The sequence below is a fragment of the Python bivittatus genome, unplaced genomic scaffold, assembly GCF_059951505.1.
Source record: "Python bivittatus isolate LINGU-HERP-01145 unplaced genomic scaffold, Pbiv_v1 ctg000700_np1212, whole genome shotgun sequence".
In the NCBI taxonomy this organism is placed as follows: Eukaryota; Metazoa; Chordata; class Lepidosauria; order Squamata; family Pythonidae; genus Python; species Python bivittatus.
This window is the reverse complement of record NW_028277098.1, coordinates 98,014,435-98,038,686: the sequence shown is the minus strand read 5'-3', so window position 1 is coordinate 98,038,686 and position 24,252 is coordinate 98,014,435. Positions and strand designations below refer to the sequence as shown.

The 24,252-nt window shown below is 43.5% G+C and overlaps 2 protein-coding genes and 1 long non-coding RNA gene across 8 annotated transcripts in view; 2 read left to right on the top strand and 1 right to left on the bottom strand.

The window, feature by feature from the left end:
* The window catches only part of ARFGAP1 (ARF GTPase activating protein 1), a 39,361-nt gene extending 38,489 nt beyond the window's left edge, over positions 1-872 (bottom strand). For 4 of the 5 annotated variants that reach the window (XM_088153331.1, XM_088153333.1, XM_088153334.1 and 1 more), the window contains exon 1: positions 738-872. The gene's annotated coding sequence lies outside the window, so the exon portion shown is untranslated. Of the gene's footprint in view, positions 1-702 lie in introns of all 5 variants that reach the window. The other variant, XM_088153332.1, reaches the window with a different exon arrangement.
* A 109-nt stretch (positions 873-981) lies between these two features.
* LOC148214281 (uncharacterized) lies at positions 982-13,541 on the top strand. Its single transcript, XR_015798571.1, has 3 exons — positions 982-1,022; positions 11,645-11,815; positions 13,096-13,541. It is a non-coding gene; the product is annotated as an uncharacterized LOC148214281 (long non-coding RNA).
* Positions 13,542-17,400: 3,859 nt separating this feature from the next.
* NKAIN4 (sodium/potassium transporting ATPase interacting 4) overlaps positions 17,401-24,252 on the top strand; it is a 99,291-nt gene continuing 92,439 nt past the window's right edge. For both annotated transcript variants that reach the window (XR_015798570.1, XM_088154307.1), the window contains exon 1: positions 17,401-17,687. Coding sequence is in view for 1 of the 2 variants with exons in the window: in XM_088154307.1 (XP_088010433.1) it covers positions 17,634-17,687 (54 nt within the window). In the remaining variant the exon portion in view is untranslated. The remainder of the gene's footprint in view (positions 17,688-24,252) is intronic.

Sequence of the window (24,252 nt, the reverse complement as noted above, 5' to 3'; positions counted from 1 at the left end):
ACGTTCCCTGATCAGCTCTGTCGCCCTGCTCCAATTCCTCCGAATCCCTTTTACCCCGCAGGGCCCAGAAATGGGCAAGATCCTCAAGGTGGGATCAAAACTAGGCAGCAAAAACTAGAATCACCCATTCTTGAGATTCTGGAAGGATGCTTCCCTTGAGGCAGCCCAAAATTGCACAGGCTTTGCCCGCAGCTCCCCCCCCCCCCCAACAGGAGATGAATCCGCCACCAACTATTATTCCAAGAGCTTTTTGGCGAGAGCCATGAGCAAGCCAAGGACCTCCCATCCCCTCCTTATCCTTTTGTGGCGGATTCCTGGGGGAAGAGCCTTGCATTCGCCCGCCCAAAATTTCATTCATTATTTTTCCCAACCCGTTCTCCAAGTGGCGAAGCCCATTTTGGATTTTACTGCTGTCTTGTGGGGGATCAGCCCTCCCACCCAATTGGGAGACCCCTGCAAACCCCCATCTCTCCATCCAAGGCATTCGAGCAGATCCTTGGGGAACCCACTGGAGGACTCCTTGCCCACCTCCCTCCCCACAGTCCCTCCATAGTCTTGAGGGGAGCCAGGATCCAAACCGGGCGCCCGCCCTGAAAAAAGGGGGTACAAGAGTAATGGGGGGAGGGGGAGGGGGGAGGGGGCGGGATGTGGCCTGACAGGGAGGGAAGCCCACTCGCCCTCCCGCCCTCCCGCCCTCCCCACCTTGTTTCCGGAGCGAGGGCCAGCTTGGGACATACCCGACTGGCGAAGGGCAAAGCGGCTACTCCGGAGTCGGCGAGCGCAGCACCGTTGCCGTCAGTTCGTCGACCGGCCGGCAAACCTCTCACCCGGCTCTTCCTCGCCTCTCAGTGCGCAGGCGCACCTCTGCCACGGCCGGCTACGTTGTCACTTTGCAAAGGATGCCGGGTAGCCTGGCCAAGCCGGGGGGGGGGGATGGGGAAGAAAGGGACTGCAAGGCTGTGTGCGCCTGCGTCAAGTGCCCGCCTCTGCCAGAATATCGACGTGTCTCCGCTGGAGGGCAGGTGACTGACAGGACCGCGCGCCGGGGGGGGGGAAGAGCGGGGAGGGAATAGTCACGAGGGAAGGAGCGGGCGCGCGGATTGGTGGGCTCCGCACGAGCCGGGAGAGAGGCGCTCATTGGTGGGTATGCGCGGCGCGTCTGCACGGGTGATTCCCGGGTGTGAGCGGGAGGCAATTTCACACGTTCCTGTCTAGGGATGGATGTGGAAAGATGTAGAGAGGGTGCTGGTTGTGGGAAAAGAAATCAAGACTGCGTAGCATATATGTAAAGAATTAAAATAATTTAAAGCATGACCCAACTAGTATCTTTCCACCTTTAAGGCTGCGGGAGGAGTGCAACATGAAGCTACGCGTGCAGAGAGAAACGCCAGTTGAACAGGCCGGATTCAGAAAAGGCTCAGCGAAACCAGATCCCATAGATGAAGGGGGGGGGCGGGGAAAGGATTTAATTTTGTTTCATTGGGGTGCATCCTGCTGGGGAGGCAAGAACAAAACTTTTTTTCATATTTAAAAAGACTGTGTATCCCTGGGTGTTTAGACAGCTTCACGCCCACCCACCCCTTTTTGGAGTTCTTTATGTTGCACCTAATCATCATATCTGGGACATAAGCTGAGACCTAGCTCTAGTGTAGAGAGTCGGGAAGACAACCTTGATGAAGATACACAAAACAGGGCAAAAGGCGTTGAAGCATTTTTTAAGTCCAGAGCAACAGATAGCATTCAGAAGTGACTCAGGCAGACACCTCCCTGATTCACTGAACTATAAGGAGGAGGAGGAGGAGGAAGTACAGCATCACCAGTCTTGCAAGATTCTGCCCTTAAAGCCAATCTCAATAAAAGTGGTTTCCTCATCTGGTCCATCTACTGTAGTGGGGCTGACAGGAAGTCCATAAAGCTGGGAAAGGTGGATGGAAAGAGTTAACCAGCAGTTAACTGGACTCGGTTATAGTGGTGATGGGTGCACCATTGGAAGACCTGAAGGACCAGGTTAGAGACAGATCATCCTGGAGAAGGTCCATCTGTCTGGTTGCTAAGAGATGACAATGACTTGAAGATACATAATCAATTTGCCCTTGGGCCAGACAATCCTTCAGCTGGAGAGCGTGACTGCTTTTCTGTGGTAGCGTCTCAAAATGGAATATACCCTTTCCAGAGCTTCTGCCCATTTTGTTAAATGGAAGTAAGAGTTGGGTATATCAGGAGAAACACCAAAGTAAGTGAAACACTTTGGGAATGGGGTAGTTAAGAGGCATGAGTGCAAAACAAGAGCAAATGGGCGACAAATGAACGTGGATTAAATATAAAAGTAAGCAGACAGTATAAAAGAGGTGTATTGAAGTGATTTGATCATGCAGAGAAAGTGAATGACGACTGAATCACAAAATACATATATGAAGAAAGGAAGAGGAAATGGGTCAACCAGGGGTGTTTGCAGGAAGGGTCAAAAAAGTCAAGATGGCAACTGCAACCACATGATTGAAGCCCTGCCCTTTTTTACATGCATTCCATGTGTAACACACATTGAAAGTGGCCGGGTCTTTGATTATGCGGTCATGGCTGCCATGTTGACTTTTTGATTGACTTTTTTGACCCTTCCCTAGTGGTCAAGAAGAAGTGGAAGACTGAGAAAGTCTGGCTGAATGGAATTGATGAAATCTTGCCAAAGAGAGAATTGAGAAGTTTAAAGAACAAAAGGAATACAGGCATGGTGAAAGCAAGGATGCTATGTAATAAGTGTGAGCAGAATTCATTGATCTGGAAATGTAACATTACAAAGAACTGTGGATCGTACCAAACTTCATCCGGACCGTACCATGGGGAGGGAGGGCAGTTCATTAATTTCCAGAAGTAACTCTTCTGCAGCAGGAATATTCCAGGGATGACGAGGGTCCAAAGGTGGCCTGTTTTGTCCAAAATGTTATGTCCCAACATGTCAGACTACTTCCAGTTTGGAAAATTTACAGCATGATCCGGAGGGAAATGGAACATTCCTGAGGCCTCCAGAACGATCTGCTTCCGGATTCTGCTCATTCTTATTACAAAGCATCTTTTGTAATAGGATCAGTACTTCTTCAAACTGGAAGTAGTCTGATATGTTTGGGATATAACATTAGGGTAGGGGGAGGTCAAACCAGTCAATCTTAAAGGAAATCAACCCTGATTGCTCATTGGAAGGATTGATAATGAAGCTCAAGCTCAGATACTTTGGTCACCTAATGTGAAGAGAGGACTCTTTGGAAAAGATCCTGATGCTGGGAAAGATTGAGGCAAAAGGAGAAGAGGACGGCAGAGGATGAGATAGTTAGCATCACTGAAGCAATGAGCATGAAACTGAGCAAACTCAGGGAGGCAGTGAAGGACAGGAAGGCCTGGCACGATGTGGTTCATGGGATCACGAAGAGTCGGACATGACTTAATGACTGAACAACAACAAATTAGGGTAGGGAGAGGAATAGTGAATGTTATTGATATAAATTAGGTTTAGCTGTATTTCCCTTTCTCTTATCTCACCCCGTCAATTACTTCGACTTATTTCTTACTAGTATTCTGCACTTTATACTGTATAACATTGCTTTCCTGAAAAGCAAAGTGTGTGTTAGGTCTTTATGCATATCTAACAATGGTGCAGAACCATCTTTAAATATAAGAACATATAGAGCAGTGGTGCTCAACCTTGGCAACTTTAAGAGGTGTGGACTTCAACTCCCAGAATTCCCCAGCCAGCATGTAGAGTGTAATCTGCATGCCTTAGATATCTCTGCAAGGTGAGTCTTCTCCAACCTGGTGCTCCCTAGAAAGATGAAGGCTTCCTATCTCGGAATTCCTAGCCAATATGGCTTGCAACCGAGCATTCTGAAAACTGTAGTTGTTACTCTTCCACTGAGAGCCAGTTTGCCCTATTGGGTAAGGTCCTGGACAAGAAATGGAGAAACCTGAGTCCTAGTCCTGCCTAAGGCATGGAGGCTGGCTGTAGAGAGTAAGGAAGATGACTCCACAGAGATAGGCAAGATCTGTTACTAAAGTGAAGAGGGGAAAAAGATATCTTAAGTCCAAAACAAGCAGAAAATATGCAGAAGAGACTCAGACAGATACCTCCCTAATTCACATGAGTACAGGTAGTCCTCAACGTACAACCACAATAGAGTCCAGAAAATTCATGGTTAAGTGGTGCGGTCATTAAGTGAGGCATCAGGTGACTGCACCCAATTTTACGACCTTTTTGGCATGTCATTAAGCAAATCACTGTGGTCGTTAAGTGAGACATCACATGACCACGGCTTGTGACCTTCCCTGCCAGCTTCCCCCACTGACTGTGCTTGTCGGAAGATGGCTGGAAAGGTCGCAAATGGTGATCATGTGACCATGGGACGCTGCAACTGTCATAAATGCATGACAGTTGCCAAGCGCCCGATCACAATTATGTGACTACAGGTTGGTGCGACGGTCATAAGTGTGAGGACTGGTTGTAAGTCACCTTTTTCAGTGCCTTCATAACTTCAAACAGTCGCTAAACAAATGGTCATAAGTTGAGGACTACCTGTATAAGAAGCGGGAGGAGATACAGCACAATCAGACCTGCAAGATTCTGCCATTATAGCCCCTCTCAATAAAAGTAGTCTTCCTATAGAGTTAATTTCCTAGTCTGGGCTCCCTGGTGGGGGTGATCCTGGCGGGGTGACTTTGGGCCAATCTCTCACCTTTAGAAAGAAGGCAATGGCAAACTCTGTCTACAGATGTTGGTAAGGAAGCTGCATGGACTTGTCCATGTGGTTGCTAGGAGTTCAGACTCACTCAAAAACACTAAATTAAACTGAAGTCTGATGGGGTTGATCTAGGCTTCAATTAGCAATGTCATGGAACAATTAATGTGCGTAGCCTCAAGGGGGCACTGTTAGATAGTCCTTATCCACCACCACCACCACTCTCCCATTTTTTTTTTAGTTTTTTTTTTATCCCCCCTTTATTATTTTTATAAATAACTCAAGGCGGCGAACATGCCTAATGCTCTTCCTCTTCCTATTTTCCCCACAACAACAACCCTGTGAGGTGAGGTGAGCTGAGAGAGAGGGACTGGCCCAAAGTCACCCAGCCCGCTTTCAGTTTTCCCCTGTGTTTCTGTCTCAGTCTTTCATTCTATCTTGGGTTAATACGCAAGCCAAGAATATTCACATAAGATCTACAGCAGTGTTTTTCAAAGTCGGCAATTTTAAGACATGTGGACTTCTATCTGGGGAATTCTGGAAGTTGAAGTCTGCACATTTTAAAGTTGTCAAATTTGAAAAATGCTACTCTAGAGAATTCAAGGGTGTGTGTGTGTTCAACTTACCCCAGTCAATTGGCAAGCTTCAGCCCTATTTTTTCCACAAGCAGGATGATTTACAGGTTGTCCAAAATAAATGGCATGCCCTGCTCCCCGCATTACACTTAACCGGATCGATGGAGTTGCAAAAGGGGGTTAATTGACTCAGCAAACTAGCTCCAATACAGCTCAGTTTTGCACAGAGTTAAACCTAAACACCACCCAGTCCGCTGTGGGGTGGAAACACCCAAATCCGGGGGATTCTCCCACTTGGCCCAGGGCTCCAAAGAAAGAGAGAAAAAGGAAAAGAGATGGAAACAAAAAGGAGCTTTGCAAGCAAATTTACAGAACTTGCTTCCAGCGTGTGAGAACACACAACATACCTCCCAACAGAGGTGCCGGTGGGGTGAGCCAGTGACAAAAGCAACATCACACAGTTGCATTGCAAACTCTGCCCTTTCACAGATGCCTAATGGCATTGCACGTACGCATGAAAGGAGCAGAGCTTGCATTATGACGTGCGATGCTGGTTTTGTCATTGGGGCAAAAGCCTGTGATCCTACAGACACTTCCCCTTCCAAAACCCAGATTGCAGTGCCCAAGCCTTGCCTCCTGGCGCCTGCCTAGCCAGTGGGGAAGGAGCTGGTGTTATCATGAAGCCTTGCCAGTATATTCTGTCTCAGGGGTTTATGGGATGCTAAGAAAGGAATTAAGTTAAGCCATTTTACTGCTGGTCAGATGTGGACATGCACCCTGTCTTAGGAATTAGCTGTGAGCACTGCATGGGTTGAATGCTGATGCTCCTTAGAGGATGTACAGAAATACAAATACAGGTTGTCCTCCAGCAGAAGAGAATATATGTAGCTCAGGGTTGAATGTGGAGTCCGTGGTCCTCTCCGAGTTTGGTTGTTTGCTTGAAGATGTTTCATTACCCAACTAGGTAACATCATCAATGAGAGTGAGTGTGGGGTTTGCTGCCTGTTTATATGCAGTAGCTTGCCCTGCCAGTGTTTCTAACGCTTCTGAGATCCTTCTGATGTATGGCAGTGTTATGCTTTTCATAGCTTGTGTTGGTTATGCTGTAGCGGGTTGAGTGGTCAGGCACTTTTTGATATCCATTTTGTTGGGAGGTGTTGTATAGGCAGTCTGTTTCCTTTTTCAACTTTATGAAAAGGAAAACACTGCCATATATCAGAAACATCTCAGAAATAACCAATAGACTATTACAACCACACAGCATCACTATAGTACAGAAGCCAACTAAAGCCCTCCAAAACATCTTAAGTAAACCAAAAGACCCAGTAGCCCAAGAAGGAAAAAATGGGAGCCCTCTATAATTTACAGTGTAAGGACTGTAACAGCCACTATGTAGGACACCCAGGCAGAAGGCTTGCAGAGCACATCCATGAACACCAGCTAGCAATCAGAAGACACGATGAAAACTCCTTAATCTCACAACACATGGACAGACTCAACCACAGTTTCAACTGGGAAACTGGCAGCATCCTAGACCAAGCTAAATCCAAAAACTTGAGGGAATTCCTGGAAGCTTGGCATGCAGACACATCAGCCATCAACAGACACATAGAAATAAACCACATTTATACACCTTTCAAAAGAGATAATGAAAAAGCTAAGAAGGAAACAAAAGATCAGAACACATCCTCTCCAACAGCCAACACCCAGATAAGCAGGGATTAACACCAGACAAACAAGCGGAAAACAATACCCTAATCATGGAACTACCAAGGAGAAAGCCACACCCCCACCCAAACTGGCAGGGCAAGCTCTTCTTCCTCCCTCCCTCCCTCTGGGCTACTGTCTTTAGTTTTTTGAAGAGAAGCATCAATTCTGATATTTGGTCTAGGGAAGCAAACCAGTCTAACCAATTCTTGGTAGTAGGAAGGGGGCACAAAGGAAGGAGTAATCAGATAGCAGAGACAAAAGGTTGGTGCCTTTATGCAAGTGTGATACTGGGTGGCAGAATCAAGTGGCAACCAGAATGTTTGACCCAATCTAGATTTGGGGGCCATCATTGGCAATGGAACCCACCCACATTTTCAGCTGCAAAGGAGAGTTGATTGGTCAAGGTGTTTGAATAGATCTATTTAATATGGATCGCTAAAGCGGAGAATGACAACCCACTTCCTGAAAGCACCTAAACGTCTATGTTATGATTCTGCTATTATATATTACTATAACAAAGCACCTTTCCTGGGAACTCTATGGTGTCTGTCTCTTGAACCTTCGAAGGATTGACATCAATCATGAAACCTTGTTGAAGTTTCTCTCTGCCCTCTCTTAGGCTAAACAAGATCAAGGTGGGTTTATCTGGGGGTTTTTTCTCACCCTTGCTTCAACCTCTGGACGATGTCATTGCTTCATTGAATGAAGGGGTGTTACTTCTTGGCTTATCTTGTTCCTTTCCTTACTTTCGCAGTGCCTATCCCTGGATGGACTGAGCTGCTGAATTTCAAAATGCGGCCGTTGCCCTCCTTAAAAGCTTTCGCTGAAAGTTGGCATATCGATCAATAATCAGAAAATGCACAAGCGGTTCCTTCACGCTGCGGTGAACTACTTTCCAGCCGCTAACCCTAGCGTGGGGCTGGGGAATGAGTTTTTATAATCATTGGGCTTTGACCCCTATGCTGGACCCATCCAGCCTGGGTCCCTGATAGTCTGGATGGTTAATTTGAGTGTGGGATTTTATGAGGGTTCCCGGCTGCTATTTTATGTTCTTGGTATTGTGTTTTTAACTGCGGTTGCTTCTCTTCTGTTTTTATTTCGTTTGTAATTGTTAGCCTTCCAGAGTATACGTCTATGAGATGAGTGGCTATATCAAGTTATTAAATAAATAAAAACACGGAAGAAAATTGCTTACCAATTCGTGCACGGACATATTTCTGTATCTGTTTTGCCTTTATCCTTTGGTTTCATCCTGTCATTGACAGAGCCTTTTCAGTGCTCAGTGGCATCTGATTATTGCTTTCTTGGTGTTTTCTATATTCTTTGTTTGATATACAATCCTCCTTGCTCTTTATCTCCTTCTCTTTGTATCTTCATCTTTCATGGTCAGCCGCAGGTACAACTATACAAGCCTGCTTGTACTCATTTGATGTTCTCAGAGTAAAATAAAACAATATTGTTTACCATTCCCTCCCCCCCCCCTTTTCCCCCCTGCTTATCTCAGAGAGAAAAGGTATTTATTCAAGAAAAGCAAAAGGATTTACGTTGGAAATGATACGCTTAGTTTCTTGGCCGTACTATCAATTTTATGTAAGGAGATGCTGTTTCATTAGTTAGAGCCATAACAAAATTTTACATTTCAGTCCTGGTAGGTACTGTGTGAACCCCAGCCTTGAATTTATTGGATCTGGATAAGAAGCAAAGATCAGCAAAGATTTTACAGCTGGGAGCAGATGTGGAAAATCTGCTCTCAGGTGACCCATGATAGGATGAATCATGGAAAAGAATTTCCTGGAAGGAAATCCAGTTTGTGCTCACCTTCCATTTAATAAAAATCTGACTTTTTCAAAGAATTTACAATCCTGTACTGGGTAGTCAGGCCTCTTGATGTTTTTTTTTTTAAAAAAACCCTCCCAAGCCTTTCTTTTTCTCTTGTTCTGTTTTGAAATGGTTTTGAAATGGTTCCTAAGAGCCTGTCTAGCATACTAGGTAAGATGTTAGACTTGAACCAGGGAGATACAGGTTCAAATCCTTTCTCAGCCACAAACTCACTGCGTAACTTTCAGCTTGCTACTTTCTCTCAGCTCAGCCTACCTCATAGGATTGTTGTGTGGATAAAAAACAGAGAGATTGTGGAGAAAAGGTGGGATGTAAGTGGAATATACAAAATAACTTAAGTGGATGTGCTGATTTATTATTTATTTATTAATAAATAAATTTATTGTTAGTTATTAATAAGCCTAATAAGGAAGTAAATAATGGGAAGACAGAGATATCTCCCATATTTCAGGGGGGTTGATGTCTTAGAACTAAAGTCAAAAACTCAGCCAAAAACTGAGTTTATTCCCAACCACCAAGAGAATGTATCAGAGAGAACCCAGAAATAAAGTCAAGTGGAGTTGCTTATGATTTTAAAAGCTCTATGTTATGATTTATTAGGTTTCAGAAAGACTGAATTCATGTAGGTAAAAACTGCACTGGTTGATGCAAAACAGAATTGGTTGGAGATGAAGCAGAGACTTGATTTTTTAGATCAGCATTTCTCAACCTTGGCAACTTTAAGGTGAATGGACTTCAACTCCCAGAATTCCCCAGCTGGGGAATTCTGGGACTTGAAGTCCACTCATCTTAAAGTTGCCAAGGTTGAGAAACACTGTTTTAGATGATAAAATGGTTGAAGGATTCTCAGGGGAGGGGGAGAAACTAATTCAGGGTAACAATGCTGATGAATAACATGCCCCAGATGTTGAAACGGTGTTGAGAGTAAATCAGTTGTTCCAAATGAAGTGACATATTTACAGAGTCTACTCTGTAGTAATAGATTTTTAAAAAAATTAAACATTCTTTACCATCCCAAGCTAGATCAATCTACGGCAGTCTCCATGGAGAAGTTTACACGTGAGATCTCTCCACTGCACCCGTAAAACAAGCTGAAAATTGAAACTATTTATCATGTGGGTTTCCCTTGCCACTCAGTACAGAAACTCCATTCTCTTGTGGAGAGATTATTATTATTTATTTATGTAGGGTCAGAGACCCCAAAACAGAGTTAAAATACAAAGCATCCAACATAAAAGCCCCATTTATATAGGAATGTTGTTGTAGTGTATTTTAATTAATATTTATTCTATTTTAATTAATATTTATTCTTTTTTACTGTAAACTGCCCAGAATTGCTCTGCTGTGAGATGGGTGGCAACAAATTTGAAATATATATAGATATATACATATATATACACATACACACACACACACACACATATATATATATATATAAATTTATAACAGAAGCTAAGCATTACTGGATTTGGTTCAGATCCAGCAACTTTTTAAGAGCAATTGCTATAAAACAGAATTTAGCCACTTTCTTGGAGACTTTGAGGCACTTTCAGTGAGTAACAAGTACACCGTTGCCTACTGAGACCAGCCTGAATATTTTGTGATAGAAAGGGAGGTTAACTCTTAACTTCCAAGAATGAGATATGGGATTATTCAAAAGGACATGAGCAACTGATTCAGTGTCTGAAAGATTTTGGTGGGGAATATTACAGGACTGTATTTCCCCTCCAGGCGGGGGGTGACTGGGTATGCCAAAGTACCTTTCTTTGGGATGGCACAAAAGTGTGGTAAAAGTATTGGAGCATACAGTATAAGCTTGTTGTAGCAGAGATGTGAAGTACAGAGAGTCCCCAGCTTAAGAACAAGTTCCGTTCCCAAGGTCTGTCCTTAAGTCGAATTTGTACGTAAGCTGGAACAGTATTATTGTATAATACTGTATAAGTAGTATTGTGTATTTAACTTGAATCATTGTGCATTTAACTCAAACTTTGCTACAGTAGGCTCCTTTCTTAACTATGGGTTGTCTGTAACCCAGGTGTTCTTAACCCAGGGACTACCTGTATTAGCTCTATCACCCCACACTTCAAGATGTAAGTCAGCGGCATCTGCCGGAGGGATCAAAATTGGTGAAGACATTAGATGGAACTTTGTGATGCAAATTCCTTTCTGTGTGTGCATTGCACACATGTTCAAAGGGGGGGGGGGGCTTGCATCACAATATCCCATCTGCCATCTTGCTAATTTTGACACACACATCTCCTGTGGACACTGCTGTCTAAGATTCTCCTCTTGACCACACTGGTTTTCTAAACTCCTGATAGATAGGGATTGGATGAGCCAAATCAGACATAATCTGATTCTTCCATGGGGAAGCATGTCTGTCAGTACAAGCTAGGCTAAGGATTCACCTCTGTATATTTATTTGAGTCAGTCCTGTCACAAGTGGGCTTTAATAGGGGTATATCCAAGCTCTAACTGGAGCAGTATATTTGCAACTCAGCAAGAATTCTGGGAATAGATCTCAGAAATTTAATCTGAATTGTTTCTAGGGGAGCAATATCCTTGTATGCACATAACTCTGCACCATTCAGCAAAAAACTTAGCACTTTGGCTTTAAATAATTAATTGCTGTGGGCACATAGTTATTCCCCTTATGGCTTGTGTATCTGGTTATTGCATTAGAAGCATTTTGCACCTGCAGGTTAAGATTTGACGATTCAGATTTCCAGAAGGCCAGAAATAAATGCCTGAATATTAAAAGCCTTTACCTGCTCAATCTGGATGTTGTTCATTTTCCAGGTGTGAAACTGACAGATGTGCTGGTTCCTGAGTACAACATTTTTGCTTTTGTGTGGTTGTTTCCAACATTTTGGCCTGGAAAGTAGGTTCATCACCATCCCACTTGTGACAGAGAGAAGAGCAACAGCACCAAGAGATTGGATTATGCGAGAGAAAGAGAGTGGAATTCAGGTTTGGGAAGGGCTTGTGTGGTATAAGTAATATAAAAATTAAATAATAGAGGTGTCAGGATGCATCCCTGCTTGAGGTTGGAATAAGCAGTCAATTCTCCATTGTTTGCACTTATAGCCTGTATTTTAGAGTTCTTACGAGGCATCGTTATTAATTGGAAAAGAAGTGGTCCATAAGAGAACCTCCCAATTTCCACCCTAGTCTCTCATGGGGAGCTGACTCAAATGCCGCTTTCAAATTTATAAATGCAGCCTAGAGAAAGCCCCTTATTAAACTGGGTTACTTCATGAACAGGTGATGATACAATAGAATACATTAATCCACTGCTGAAAAGCCTGCTCTAAAACCTGCTTATTCTACAGCTAATTTTTTTTTTCTTGGCTCAGCCAATCAGTGAGTTTTTTGATAGAGAAGCTTCACATATAATGCACTGATTATTCAGGGCAAGCTGATTGGATGGTAATTGGTTGGGTGATTCTTATCTTTTTTTTTTTCCGAATTGGAATTACTACATAATTTCCCCATGCTATTAAGAATCTGCAGGGAATTATCAATACGGATGAATGGAGGAGGGCAGAGACCTTTGTAGTGAGATTTTGAAGATCTGCAATATGGGATCATATCTCAGCAAGTGGGATTTTTGGAGCAAAATGCAAAAAAATAATAATTTTTCCAGATCTGCTTCTGTAAACAGTCCAGAAAAGCTCATTTGGAAGCAAAACAAAAAGAGATGAAATTATTCTTTCTTTCTCCAGCTATTTTTGCATATCCCTGAATCTCGCTACGAAGAAGTCTTTTGATCCAGAGACTGTTGAAAAGTTTATTGATTTGGGATCATTAGAAGTAAAGAAGTAGCAGCCTTTTTTAAATTTAATATTTGTAAAATATTTATTGAGAGGGGGATGGGCTACTTTGGCTTGGGGGTTGTATTGAGAATAATATGTATGTTTCTTCTGATCTTAAGAAAAGGTTAGTTCAATGAAAGTTTTTGTTTATGGCTGCTGAACAGATTTAGAAAGGATTGGCTGTCAATTTCACTGTGCTAGACATGGAAAATGCTAAAAGGAACACTTACATACAAAATGGGCTTACCTATTATTGTCCTGTTTTGGTTTAATAACCAGAAGCTTGTTAGTATGATTTTGGGAAGAAAAACATGGTTCAAAAATGTGAAGGTGATTCTGAATCCAAATCTGCCAAAAATTTAGAATTCATCAATGTATAAAAATTATGGATTTACGCAGCATGGACTAGCAAAAAATGTTACTCTTTTTCTTTAGAAAGATGGTGCTACCCTGGATCAACAATCTTGGATTGAAGATATCTGTTCACTTCCTGCTTATAAACTGGCTTTTTACCAACTCAGTAGAAAGACTGGTCAATATTATTCTGTGCAGTCAAGACATAATGGTTTGTTTCAAAAGGAAGAATTTTTGATATATGTATTTTATATAAGACAAGGAATTTATTCAAGATTTTAAAAATTGGATATTGGATAAAATCCTAGGTTAACAAATGGGATCAGTGCAATAAGTCAAAGACAACTACAGAATGTGTTTGGAGAACTTCAAAATCGTGCTGTGCTTTGTATCCAGAAGGATGGGGAATATGTTAAGAATTAACATTCCTACAAATGTATATGCTAAATCCTAAACAAATTCCCTTTCTGTAGCATTTTACAAATTGTTTGTATCTTATATACAAGTTATTAAACATTAAAACTGTACAAGGACTTTGTGGACACCCTGTATATTTGAATGCCAAAATATAATTTAAAAATCCCTTTAGAAATAGATGGTAAGCACACGTGACCACAATCACAACCATTATATTACTTTCCCTAAAATGTGAATGTTCTTAAAGACAAAAATTGTAGGAAAAGATTGTTTGTTTAATTGGGCAATCCCTGCTTTTTCTAAATATTTATTTACTAGACCATGATTACAGAAAGTTTGAGAAACATTGGTTTAGATCCTGTGGACTGAAAAGTCTTGTGGCTCCCCACTTTGGACAATAGCCATGTGTATAAATATAACATTCCCGTCCTTCCTTCCCATAGCACATTGTGTGGAAATTCTGAAAAATGTAATTTTAGGACTCTGGAGGATAACAAGTTAGGAAGACTGGCTTAGAATAATCTAGTTGACACACATTTGTCTTTTCCATCAGATGGTAGGTTCTCAGTTCCACCCCACCTGATCCACCGACTGAAAAGAAAGTGGGTGTTCCTCCATCCCTTAAAATACACTGAGCATTTAGAATTCATTATCATTTGCATAAAGGTGGTGGTCTACAAGGAGCTGAGATGATTTTAGGAAACCTCAGAGAACTTTGTATCTAAAGGGTTGTCATACAGAAGTGGGAGTGGGCTTGTTCTCTGTTGCCCCAGAATACAGGACCAGAACCAGTGAGTTAAAATTACAAGGATGCAGGTTCAAGCCAGATGTCAGGAGGAACTTCCTGACTCTGTGAACTATGAGCCAGTGGAACAGGCTGCCACTTGAAGTGATGACTTTTCCTTCATTGAAGGTCTTCAAACAGAGGCTAGATGTTCATCTTCAGAGATGCTTTAGAGGATCCAGCACTGAAAAGAGGTTTAGACTAGATGACTTCTAAGGTCCCTTCCCAATCAATGACTCTATGATTGTATGGTAGATATGTCATCAATTATTAATCATAAGAACTCAGATTAGCCCCTCTGAGTGTCTTTCGGCAGAAAATCAGGCTGTAAATCATAAAGAAATACATAATACATTTTTTTGCCTAAATTGCTGGAGACAAACCATATCAGGATGGGAGTTCCTATCTGCCCTGCTTTTATACCCCTGGTTGACTACTTGTGGGTGACAACGTGTTGGAGACTTTCAATCAGGGCTGCTCTCATGTGGCTATTGTTCAGTCCTAATGAATAGAAAGTTTGTACCTGTTTATTAGTTACAAATGCAGCGAAGGCTGCTTAAATGCGGCCGGTCCATCCCTGATTGGCTTGTTTTTCTCATACAAGTGATTTGAAAAACCTTTTATCTCAAAAGAAAGATACTTCCTTATGCTCCGCAGGAGTAATTGGCAGCTCTCAACCCACCAAGGACATCAGGTGATCGATACGGTCACTTTTCAGAGAGGATAATGTGGACTGAATAGTCTTAAGCAGAATCAGAAAGTAGCTTCAATGAATTGTTTTCTGATACTGTATAGGAGCTCTCTTCCAACCACCCTGTTACTCCTACCTGTGTTGATGGATGCTGTACCAGTGTCATAGTTTACGTACATTACAGAGGGCATCCAGATGTTGAACTCCCATCAGCCATAGCCTGTGTGATCAGTGGTGGTGGATGATGGAAGCTGTGGTCAAGCAACATCTGTATGTCACATATCCTTGGCTCCAAGCATATTCAGCAGTAATTCCCCACATATCCGGCAGGCCATAATCTTGATTATTTAATTGTGGACAGAGCTGTGTGCACACATATATTGGGAATAAGTCTAGAAGACAGAGGGAATGGCCTTGAAGGACAGGAGAAAGAGCCACTACCAAGGCAAATGGTCAGATAAGTGGGGCCAAGAAAATTACATGAGAAAACATTTCAGACAAGCCCCTCCCTAGCTCGCATGAAGATAAAGAGAAGAAGCACATTCAGGCTTGCAAGATTCTGTTATTAAAGCTGTTACAATAAAAGTAGTCCTGACCTACATGACATCAGTTTCTTAGTCTGGTCTACCATGTTGGGATTGACAATAAGCCATTCAATACAATGAGACTAGTCCATACTCAATTGTTTTGCCTTTTTCAAGCAATGAAGCAGGGTGGGGCTGTGATCTGCACTGAGAAGCCTGGGAAGAAGAGAGTCAGGGTGGGAAATGCCTCCTTTGGTGCCAGTAACTGGGGCAGAAGGCCCCCGGGTCTTCTGCACTCGGTTTTCTGATCCCACAGAGAGTATTGGGGAACTGGCACTCAAGAAGCCATTCACTGCTGCATTTCACCTCCTATTTTTCTCTCATCTGTGGCACTGTAGAAGGATAGAAGAGATCTGGTTCCTGTTCTCTCCCTCTGCTTCTCTTGCAGGCAGAATGCGGGGAAAGCTTTCTCATTCAGTTTGATGGAAAGAAATGGGGAAAGCAGATCTTCTCACTGTTTCTGGCAGGCTGCAGAAGCATTGCAGCGCTGAAGCCATGGGAAGGACCAGCTGTGACATAGGGACAGCTTTTGCCCTCTGCTGTAGAATGAGGAAACTTTGTATGCAGCACCTGAGCAAATAATAATAATAATTGCAAAAGGCAGCTTTACTTGGAACAGCTTATATCCTGCAACAATACCTTTAAAACCATCAAACAACGACATCTGCCTATCCCAGGTCCTTGGGAAGGACTCGATAGGTGGATAAAAATGCCAAATCCAGTCTAAACATCTGGCTGACTGTGCAACCAAATAACAACAACAGAAGTTAAAGTGCTCTGGAACTTCAGAATTCAAACAGACCAGCACCTGCCACACAACACCCCAGACTTAACGACTGTTGATAGGAAAGACAAAAAAGTCTGGATAGTGGGCATTGCAATCCCTGGAGACAGCAGAAGAGAAGAGACAGAACTGGAGAAAATCACAAAACACAAAGACCTGCAAATAGAAGGACTGTGGCAAAAGAAAGCAGAGATAGTACCAAGAATAATAGGTGCCTCAGGTGCAATCCCAAAACAGCTGGAGCACCACTTGAACACCATCGGCATTGACAAAACCACCATCCGCCCATTGCAAAAGGAGACTTTACTTGGAACAGCTTCTATCCTGCAATGATACCTTTAACACCATCAAACAGCAACATCTGCCTATCCCAAATCCTTGGGAAGGACTTGATGGGCGGATAAAAGTGCCATATCCAGTCTAAACATCTGGCTGACTGTGTGACCAACCATAATAACAACTTATAAACTCTACCAGTCACATATAACAGGCAAATCCATTCCCAATGGCTACGTTCACATAGCTCACTCATGTGGTTGCTTTGTCCAGTTCTGGCTTAGCCATTGTGGTTTTCAAACCATGGTTTACATTTGACTGCCTTGTGTGAACCTCACCGTGAAAGACCAAACTTTTTATGATCACTTGAAGCTTTACCTTTCACAGTTTTATGTGGGAATAAAGCTTAGGTGGCAAATGGTGGGCCATTCAGATGCCCCAAGAGTCTGGCAGGTGTCACCCAATCCCCTTGAACCAGATGCATACGAGATCCAACAGTTACATCTGTACAATAGGCTAACCTTGGTTGTGATGAACCTTGATTCGCTTTTTTCTAGCGGGTGGCTTAAAGTGCTGGATTAATATCCCGTGCAAAGCGCGGGGTTGGATTATTCAGGAACCAGATGATGTGGGTCGTGTGAACGGGGACTCCGAGTTGGGGTAGATACGCCACTGAAGAACATACCAGGTCAAGTGCGGTTCTCAAGCGGGAGGCCCACCTGTAGCCGGCGTTGCCCTTTTAAGAAGCGATCGCCCCTCGCCCACCTACCCACCCCCTCCCTCCCTCTTCATCCGAGGAAGAGTTTCCTACCGGGGGCTCTTCCCCGAAGCGTCACAAGCAGCTGTTAGCGGAGCGCAGCCGGGCTGCTCCCTGGGAAGGGAGCAAGGAGGGCTGGGGGCGGCGGCGGCGGCGGCGGCGGCGGCCGGGGGGAAGAGCCTCGCTCCGGCCGCTTCTCGGGCGCTCTCCCGCTCTCTCCAGCCGAACGACGCCGGAGCCGGGCGATGGTGGCCCCTTCGGGCGCATCTCGGTGAAGTCCGCGCCCGGAGCAAGCAAGCGCTCCCCGCGGCGGGGAAGAATCCAGGATGGGATGTTGCACCGGGCGCTGCACTTTGATTTTCCTCTGCACTTTACAGCTGGTAAGCGGCGGCGGGGGCGGCGTCCCTTTCGGGGAGGGGGTCGGATCGTGGTCCGTAGCCGCGAAGAGCTCCGGGGGCAGCGCGTTCCGGAGGCGCGGGACTACAGTCCCCATCGTCCGACAGCTGGGATTCTCGCCCGCCGCCTCCGGCAAGCGCCTAGCGAGGACTGCCTGGCACGCGAGCCTCTCCGCAGCCGCCCCGGTCTCTGAGTTGCGCCCGCAGCTCCTCCGTGGCTGGCTTCACACAACATCCTTAAGGGGCTGAGTGCATTTCGCCGTTGATTCCTAAAGGAATCCAGTGGGCTGGATTCGCACCACGCGTGAACAACCCCCCCCCCCAACTAATCAAGGTTATTATTAGCTAAGCTTAGCGTATCGTGTGAATGCTGCCGTTTTGAGCCGGTGAAGCGTGCTGTGTGAATACAAGCCCTCAAAGGGTATCCTAGGTGGGGTTTTGGCTTCTTCCCGGCTTCGTTTGGCAGCCTTAGAGTACCCCCGACACGCGTTTTGGATGCTTTGAACGTTTATCCCGACCAGTCGCGGAGGCTTCGGGTCGGATGTTCCTCCTTCTCCCTCTTCCCTGTCAGTGAACGTTAAAATGAGAACACAGCAACCCCTCAACGCTTCAACTCCCTGAAATTGGCTTGTGCGTCCAAAATTAATCCGTAAACTTGAAGATTTTTTTTTTTAATGCTAGCGTTCAGATTTAGTCGGAGGAAGCCGGTGGAAACCGAACCGCGTCCCGCTGTGCATTTTCCGTTGGAAAAAAAGGCTGTCGAAGTGACCGTGGAATAGCCACCCACCCATAGGCTGGGGTGTCCCAAACTGGGGGACGCAGTTTCGCCTTTGGAAGGAGTTGCGATTAGAAATGTTTCAGGTGGATTTTAAAGGGCTTTCAAACTACTTTGATGTTCCTCTTTCAAGTTTATTTTGTAAGGTTGGAATGGGGAGATTCTCCTCCACGCGAGCAATTCTTTAACAATGGCTCAAATCTATAGCTTTTCCAGATAGATTAAAATGGGGTATGTAGCTTGAAAGAAGTTACATGGTGTGTTTTTATGTCTCCCTTTTTGGCTCCCCAATTCCATGGGTGCTTAGCCCCGGCCAACAATTTTCTTCTCGGCCACCGAAAAGCATTCTGAAATTTTTGCATTGCGTTTTCTGTTCATTTGTTTTTCCAGACAGGAAAAACAAACGAACTAATTTTTCAAGCTTTGGGTTAAAAAAAAAAAACTCTTACCAGTAGAATTCGTAACACCCTTCTTGATCATCACAAGTCTCCTTAGAAACTTCCAAAGAGAGGTCAACTTCTCCATAGATTTCAGGGTGCCAAAATGTTCCAGCAACCTTTGCACTGCTCCTAATTTTGCATTCACCCCCAGTAGCTCCAATACATATAACCTGGCCTCTCCATTGTTAGGGAGAGCTTTGTGCTACTGGAGCAAATCGGAAAGCAAATCAATTGATTGCGGGCAAATTAATATACTGCCTCAAAGAAAGCTAAGGCAAGAAATCACACACATCCAAACAAAGGACACCAGGTTGCCAAATTTGTTCCCAAATCCTTCTTTTGCAAATACACATGGCCCAACCAAAGCATTGCTTACCTTTTTTCTACCCACCTTATTCTTATTACTTATATAGGGATTTTTTTTTAAGGGTTTAATGTTTTTTTTAAAGATATGTATATATAAAGAAAGCCTCTGTGTGTGTGTGTGTGTGTGTGTGTGTGTGCATGTGCGCATGTGTTCAGGGAGGGGAGAGAAATAGAATCTGTTCCCCTTTTGTTTTGGAAAAAGACTGGCTTAGTTATTCAGCTTGATTGGATTTTTAAAAATTTCTTTGGGGTTTTGTGTTTTAAAGCCGGCGGTCCTTTTTCTGTCAATGCCCCATGAACTGTTGGAGTTCCACTTGCATTCACTGGATTAGCCAGGATGGGATTTTGCCAAAGGTCATCATTTATCCTGAGTAATGTATAAAGCTCCATTGAGTGTGTTAATTCTTTTTTCTTTTTCTTTTTTTGCTGCTAGATTGCACGACATGTGCTTGGCCAAACGCCTGGGATCTTGGCCAGCTAGAAACAAACAACTTAAACACACACATACACACACACACTTGCAACATTAAGGATTGGAAGTACAGTAGAGTTGATGCTTGTCTGAAGGGGGTCTGGGGTGGCAGATTTCTCCAAAAAAGAAAAAAGGATCGTCTCTCTTTAGGCATTCTTCATACTTGCTGATCGGTGATGAACAAAGATTTGGCTGTTTTGGGATTGTAGTTGAGTTAGTGGCTGGAGGTTCTCCTCTCTATGTCCACTTCTAATGGGAGCCAGGATCTTTCTCCCGCTTTAAAAGGGCAATGTTCGCTCTCCTTCTTTCTTTAGGAAATTTCCTCATCTTCTTAGTGCCAAAAGACGCTGCTTTGGGGAAGATTTTCAATCAAGACTAGAGGTTGTCAGTAACTTAAAATCAGGAGCCTTTAAGATACGATGTAAATGAATTTTCATCTGGATATAAAATTTGGGAAGAAGAAGGAACTAGAAAGCATATGGGGGTGGGGGAAACGGAGACAGGATATTAAGATTTGCTGAATAAGCCACAATTGGCTCAGTTCATGTAAATAAACATATTCAGCCCTAAAACAAAACAAAACACAGTGACTGGGTTGATACTAGTCAAAATCAAACATTGTGGCTTGATGTCATTTGATGAACACAGTTTGGTTCAGGCGTGGGTTCGCTGAAAAGCAAATGCATTTCTGTAAAGAAATGTGCCGTTCAGTGTAGCGGGTCATTCATTCAAGAAGAGTTCACGATTCTTCTACGTTTCCCACTGTAGGAAATGAGCCTTGAACTATTAAAAAAGAAAAGACAAAAGAAACTAGGATCACGGTTCGGTTTTACTGTTATACTTGCCCTTTGTCCCTTAATAGCTATAACTCCATCATTTGATTTAGTGCTTCTACATTTTTCCCCTTTCCCCCAGTAATTGTTGTAGCAGGCTGTGGGTTTTTGACAAGCGTGGGAGTTCCTCGGTATCCAAGATACTAGACAAAGAAACTCAAGCATGCTTTTTCAGAAAAAGAAAAAAAAGTGTGTGTGTGCGCGGGGGGGACCCATCCCTTTGAAGCATCAGCTTGTTTCCCTTTCTCAAGCTGCCATTGCTGTAGAGCAGTGTTTCTCAACCTTGACCACTTGAAGATGGGTGGACTTCAACTCCCAGAATTCCCCAGCCAGCCACAGCTGGCTGGGGAATTCTGGGAGTTGAAGCCCACCCATCTTCAAGTGGTCAAGGTTGAGAAACATTGGTGCAGAGACTTGGGCCAGTACTTTGCCTTAGGGAAAAAAAGACATCCAAAAATGCAGCACTGGGGAAATTTCTAAATCATTCGCTCAATGCCTGGGCCTGAATTTTTCCTCCTCTCCACCCACTCCCAATCTTCTCTCTTGAGAGTGAGATCATAAGCGATTGGCCTACTCCCAGGGACTTACTGGATGAAGTTCTCCCCCCTCCACCATGCTTGGCATGCAGCCTTCTCCAACTTATTCTCTTCCAGATGTGCTTGAGTCCGGATCCTTGGAGCAGCATGGGTCAAGCACATCTGGAAGGCACCTGGTTAGAGACGTTTGCCGTGGCAGTTTCCAGTCCCTCCGGGAATGGTGTGACATCATATATCAGGATGACAATAGAACTTTGCGAGCGTCATCCGGCGCACCACAATCGTGCCAATGAACAATATGGAAAAAGGAGTGATATTCCATCCAAGTACATTCATCGATTATATTGAGGGTGAAGGTCCTTTGTTTGCTTCTGCATCTATCTCCCCTTGGGTACGTCCAAGGCTGCTGTCATTGTTCAGCTTCTCCCTGAGAACAGTGTGAAATCTTTTGGAGCTGGGAGGCGAGAGGTCTTTCAAAAGCTACCAATTAAAAGCTGTTGGGTGGCGTTGCCTAACGGTTAAGGCATGCTCCTTGAAATACAAAAGAACTGAGGGTCTCCCCCCCACCCTTTATCCTTGTCTTTTTCCCTGGCAGGAGACCTTGGGATATCAGCCCTTTTATCTGATCATTCTGATTCCCTGTTTGGGTCTCAATTTTAAAAACTTTCTCTCCATCCAGAGAATTTTTTTAAAAAAAAATAAGGTAGATTAAAATCACATGAATAAATAAATTAGAGCATGGCATATCATGTAGTGATTGAGAGATCTGGTCTAAAGAGATAAGATAAAGCTGAGCTGTGTTTCAGTTCGAGACCCTACATAGATTTCCATGTTGTTTTCTTGGCAGCAAGATAGAACTGGGATATTTTTTTGATTTCCCAGTCTAGCCCTTGGAATTTCAGAGTGGTCTCCCATCCAAAAATTACCCAGGTCCATCCCTGCCTGATTTTTTGAGATCAGCCAAGGTCGGAATGCATGCATTAAATAGCATTCCCTAACCTTGTGGTCACCAGATGTGTTGAACTTCAACTCTTAACATGGTTAAATGCACCCTTGGAATTACAGATGTTGGAATCTAACATGATCATAAGGGCTTTAGGCTGGGGAAAGTGACACTAGAATGGGAATCAAAAGCATTTATATTAAACTCTTAGTGCAGTAGATCTTGGATACCATGGACCAATCTTCTTGAGATATTTTGGATACAATGGACAAGTTTGCTATTCAGACTTCATCCCCATTTAACAGACTAATGGTCCATTAAATCAAGATTTTACTGCAAATTATGTAAATGGACACAAATGACAAACCTTTGGATTTCAGGGACATGCTCTCCCCTACCTCTAAACGGTCCATTAAATTGAGGTTTTATTTGTACTATAGCAGTAGAGTTTCTCATTTTTGCTATCTGCCAGCTGATCAAGGTATTTGCTAACTGCCACTATTCCATGTTCAACCTGCAGACCAAATACATTAAATCATTTCTCAGCTAACAGTGCAAAACATTGCAAGAGTATATTTCCCAAGGCACAAAGGTTCCAGATAAATAGATTGATTGTAGCACAACATGCTTGTTTGGAAGAATTCCTGCTGTGTACTAAGCATGAGCTCTGTTTATGACAACCATTTATTTATTTAGGACTTTGGCTTACATGCAGTTTCATTTCTGAAGTCTCTGAATGGCTTAAAATAATAACAGACCAATATTATTGATAACCACAACTCTGATAGGCCATCATTCAGGATGGTGTTTTTATAGCTCTTCCTCTCATCTGCTTTACATATGGGGCTAGATGCAAATCTTTTGGGGGCAGAAGATACAGCTTACATCTGATGCCTTATTGGTAATGTCCAGATCAAGCATCAGGTGGTTCACTTCTGACAGTATAAGAAATAACTTTCCTATAAATCCATCCAAGTCATTTCCACTGTATTATGCCAAAGGAACAGAGTTGCTGAGCCAGTGGATAAAGCTAGGAAACTTGGGGTGCAACTCTGGGGCCACAGAGAGAACTTGATGGAACTGCATGGAAACTGAAGACACCTGAGATGTGTCGCTGACAGAACAGAGGGCCAGGCCTTCAACTCCTTACCTCTCTAAAGATGCCACTAGAATATTTTTCTCACAGTCAGTAAAAAACAAGATGATAGCAAATCTGACCGTGACAGACCAGCACACTCAAAAGAGGAGGCCACGTAGACCCTGAGGAGGATGGAGAAGAAAAACGAAATGCAAGGGGTCTTGAACATTGTGCTTGTGTAAATCCATCTCTTCATTTCAAAGAGCGACCCATTTCTTGCCCCAGCCCCATCTACTGTATATGTAAGGCTATGGCTGTTGCCCCATCTGTCCTCCATTAAAAAGATCTGGAGGACGGTTGAACCAAGCTTCATAGAATTTCAGGCCTGAAATGGTTGATTTCATTTTACTTGTTCTTCTAAGGCATTCATCCCATCAGTTCTGCTTCCATACCATTCCATGAAAGTTAGCATCTAGCTTTTGCAAGAATTTACTGGGGAAATGCCATTCCCTTGTTGCCATTTTATTTCATTCTACTTTGTCCACTCAAAGAGGTCTGAAGGGGTTCCCTTGGGTTCAGTAACTTTCTAAAGATGCCACAAGAGCATATTTTAGCATAACTCCCTGGTTCCTTACCCAGGATCCCATGTGTTCTACAAAACTGGCTGGTTCACAAACTCTTTTAGCACTGAGATTCTCAATCCTGAACGAAAATCTGGACATACTTTTGCAAAACCTTAACAGAGGGCTTGCGAGGTGGTATTCTTGTTTAATACGGCACAGAGAAGAAGGCCGTTTTTTTCTGTTTGCATTTTACTTTTACTTTCAATCTCAAGATCTTTTTTTCTTTTTCTTTTTCTTTTTTGCAGTGATCATTTCTGGCCCAGTTTTGCATTATAGGGGGAATTAGATGGCTGTCTGGGGAAGAAGGTCGTGGGAAAACCAACAATAGGAAAGAAAAGTCAGTTGATCGCTGCTCATGGGTGGAAAGGGTAAATTATTTAGGGCATCAATTTCTCTGGGAATACAGATATGAAAGGAGTAGGAAAGCTGTTTTAAACTGGATACTGTGGGAATGAACGTGATAATAGAGTTTTGAGAATCTCTG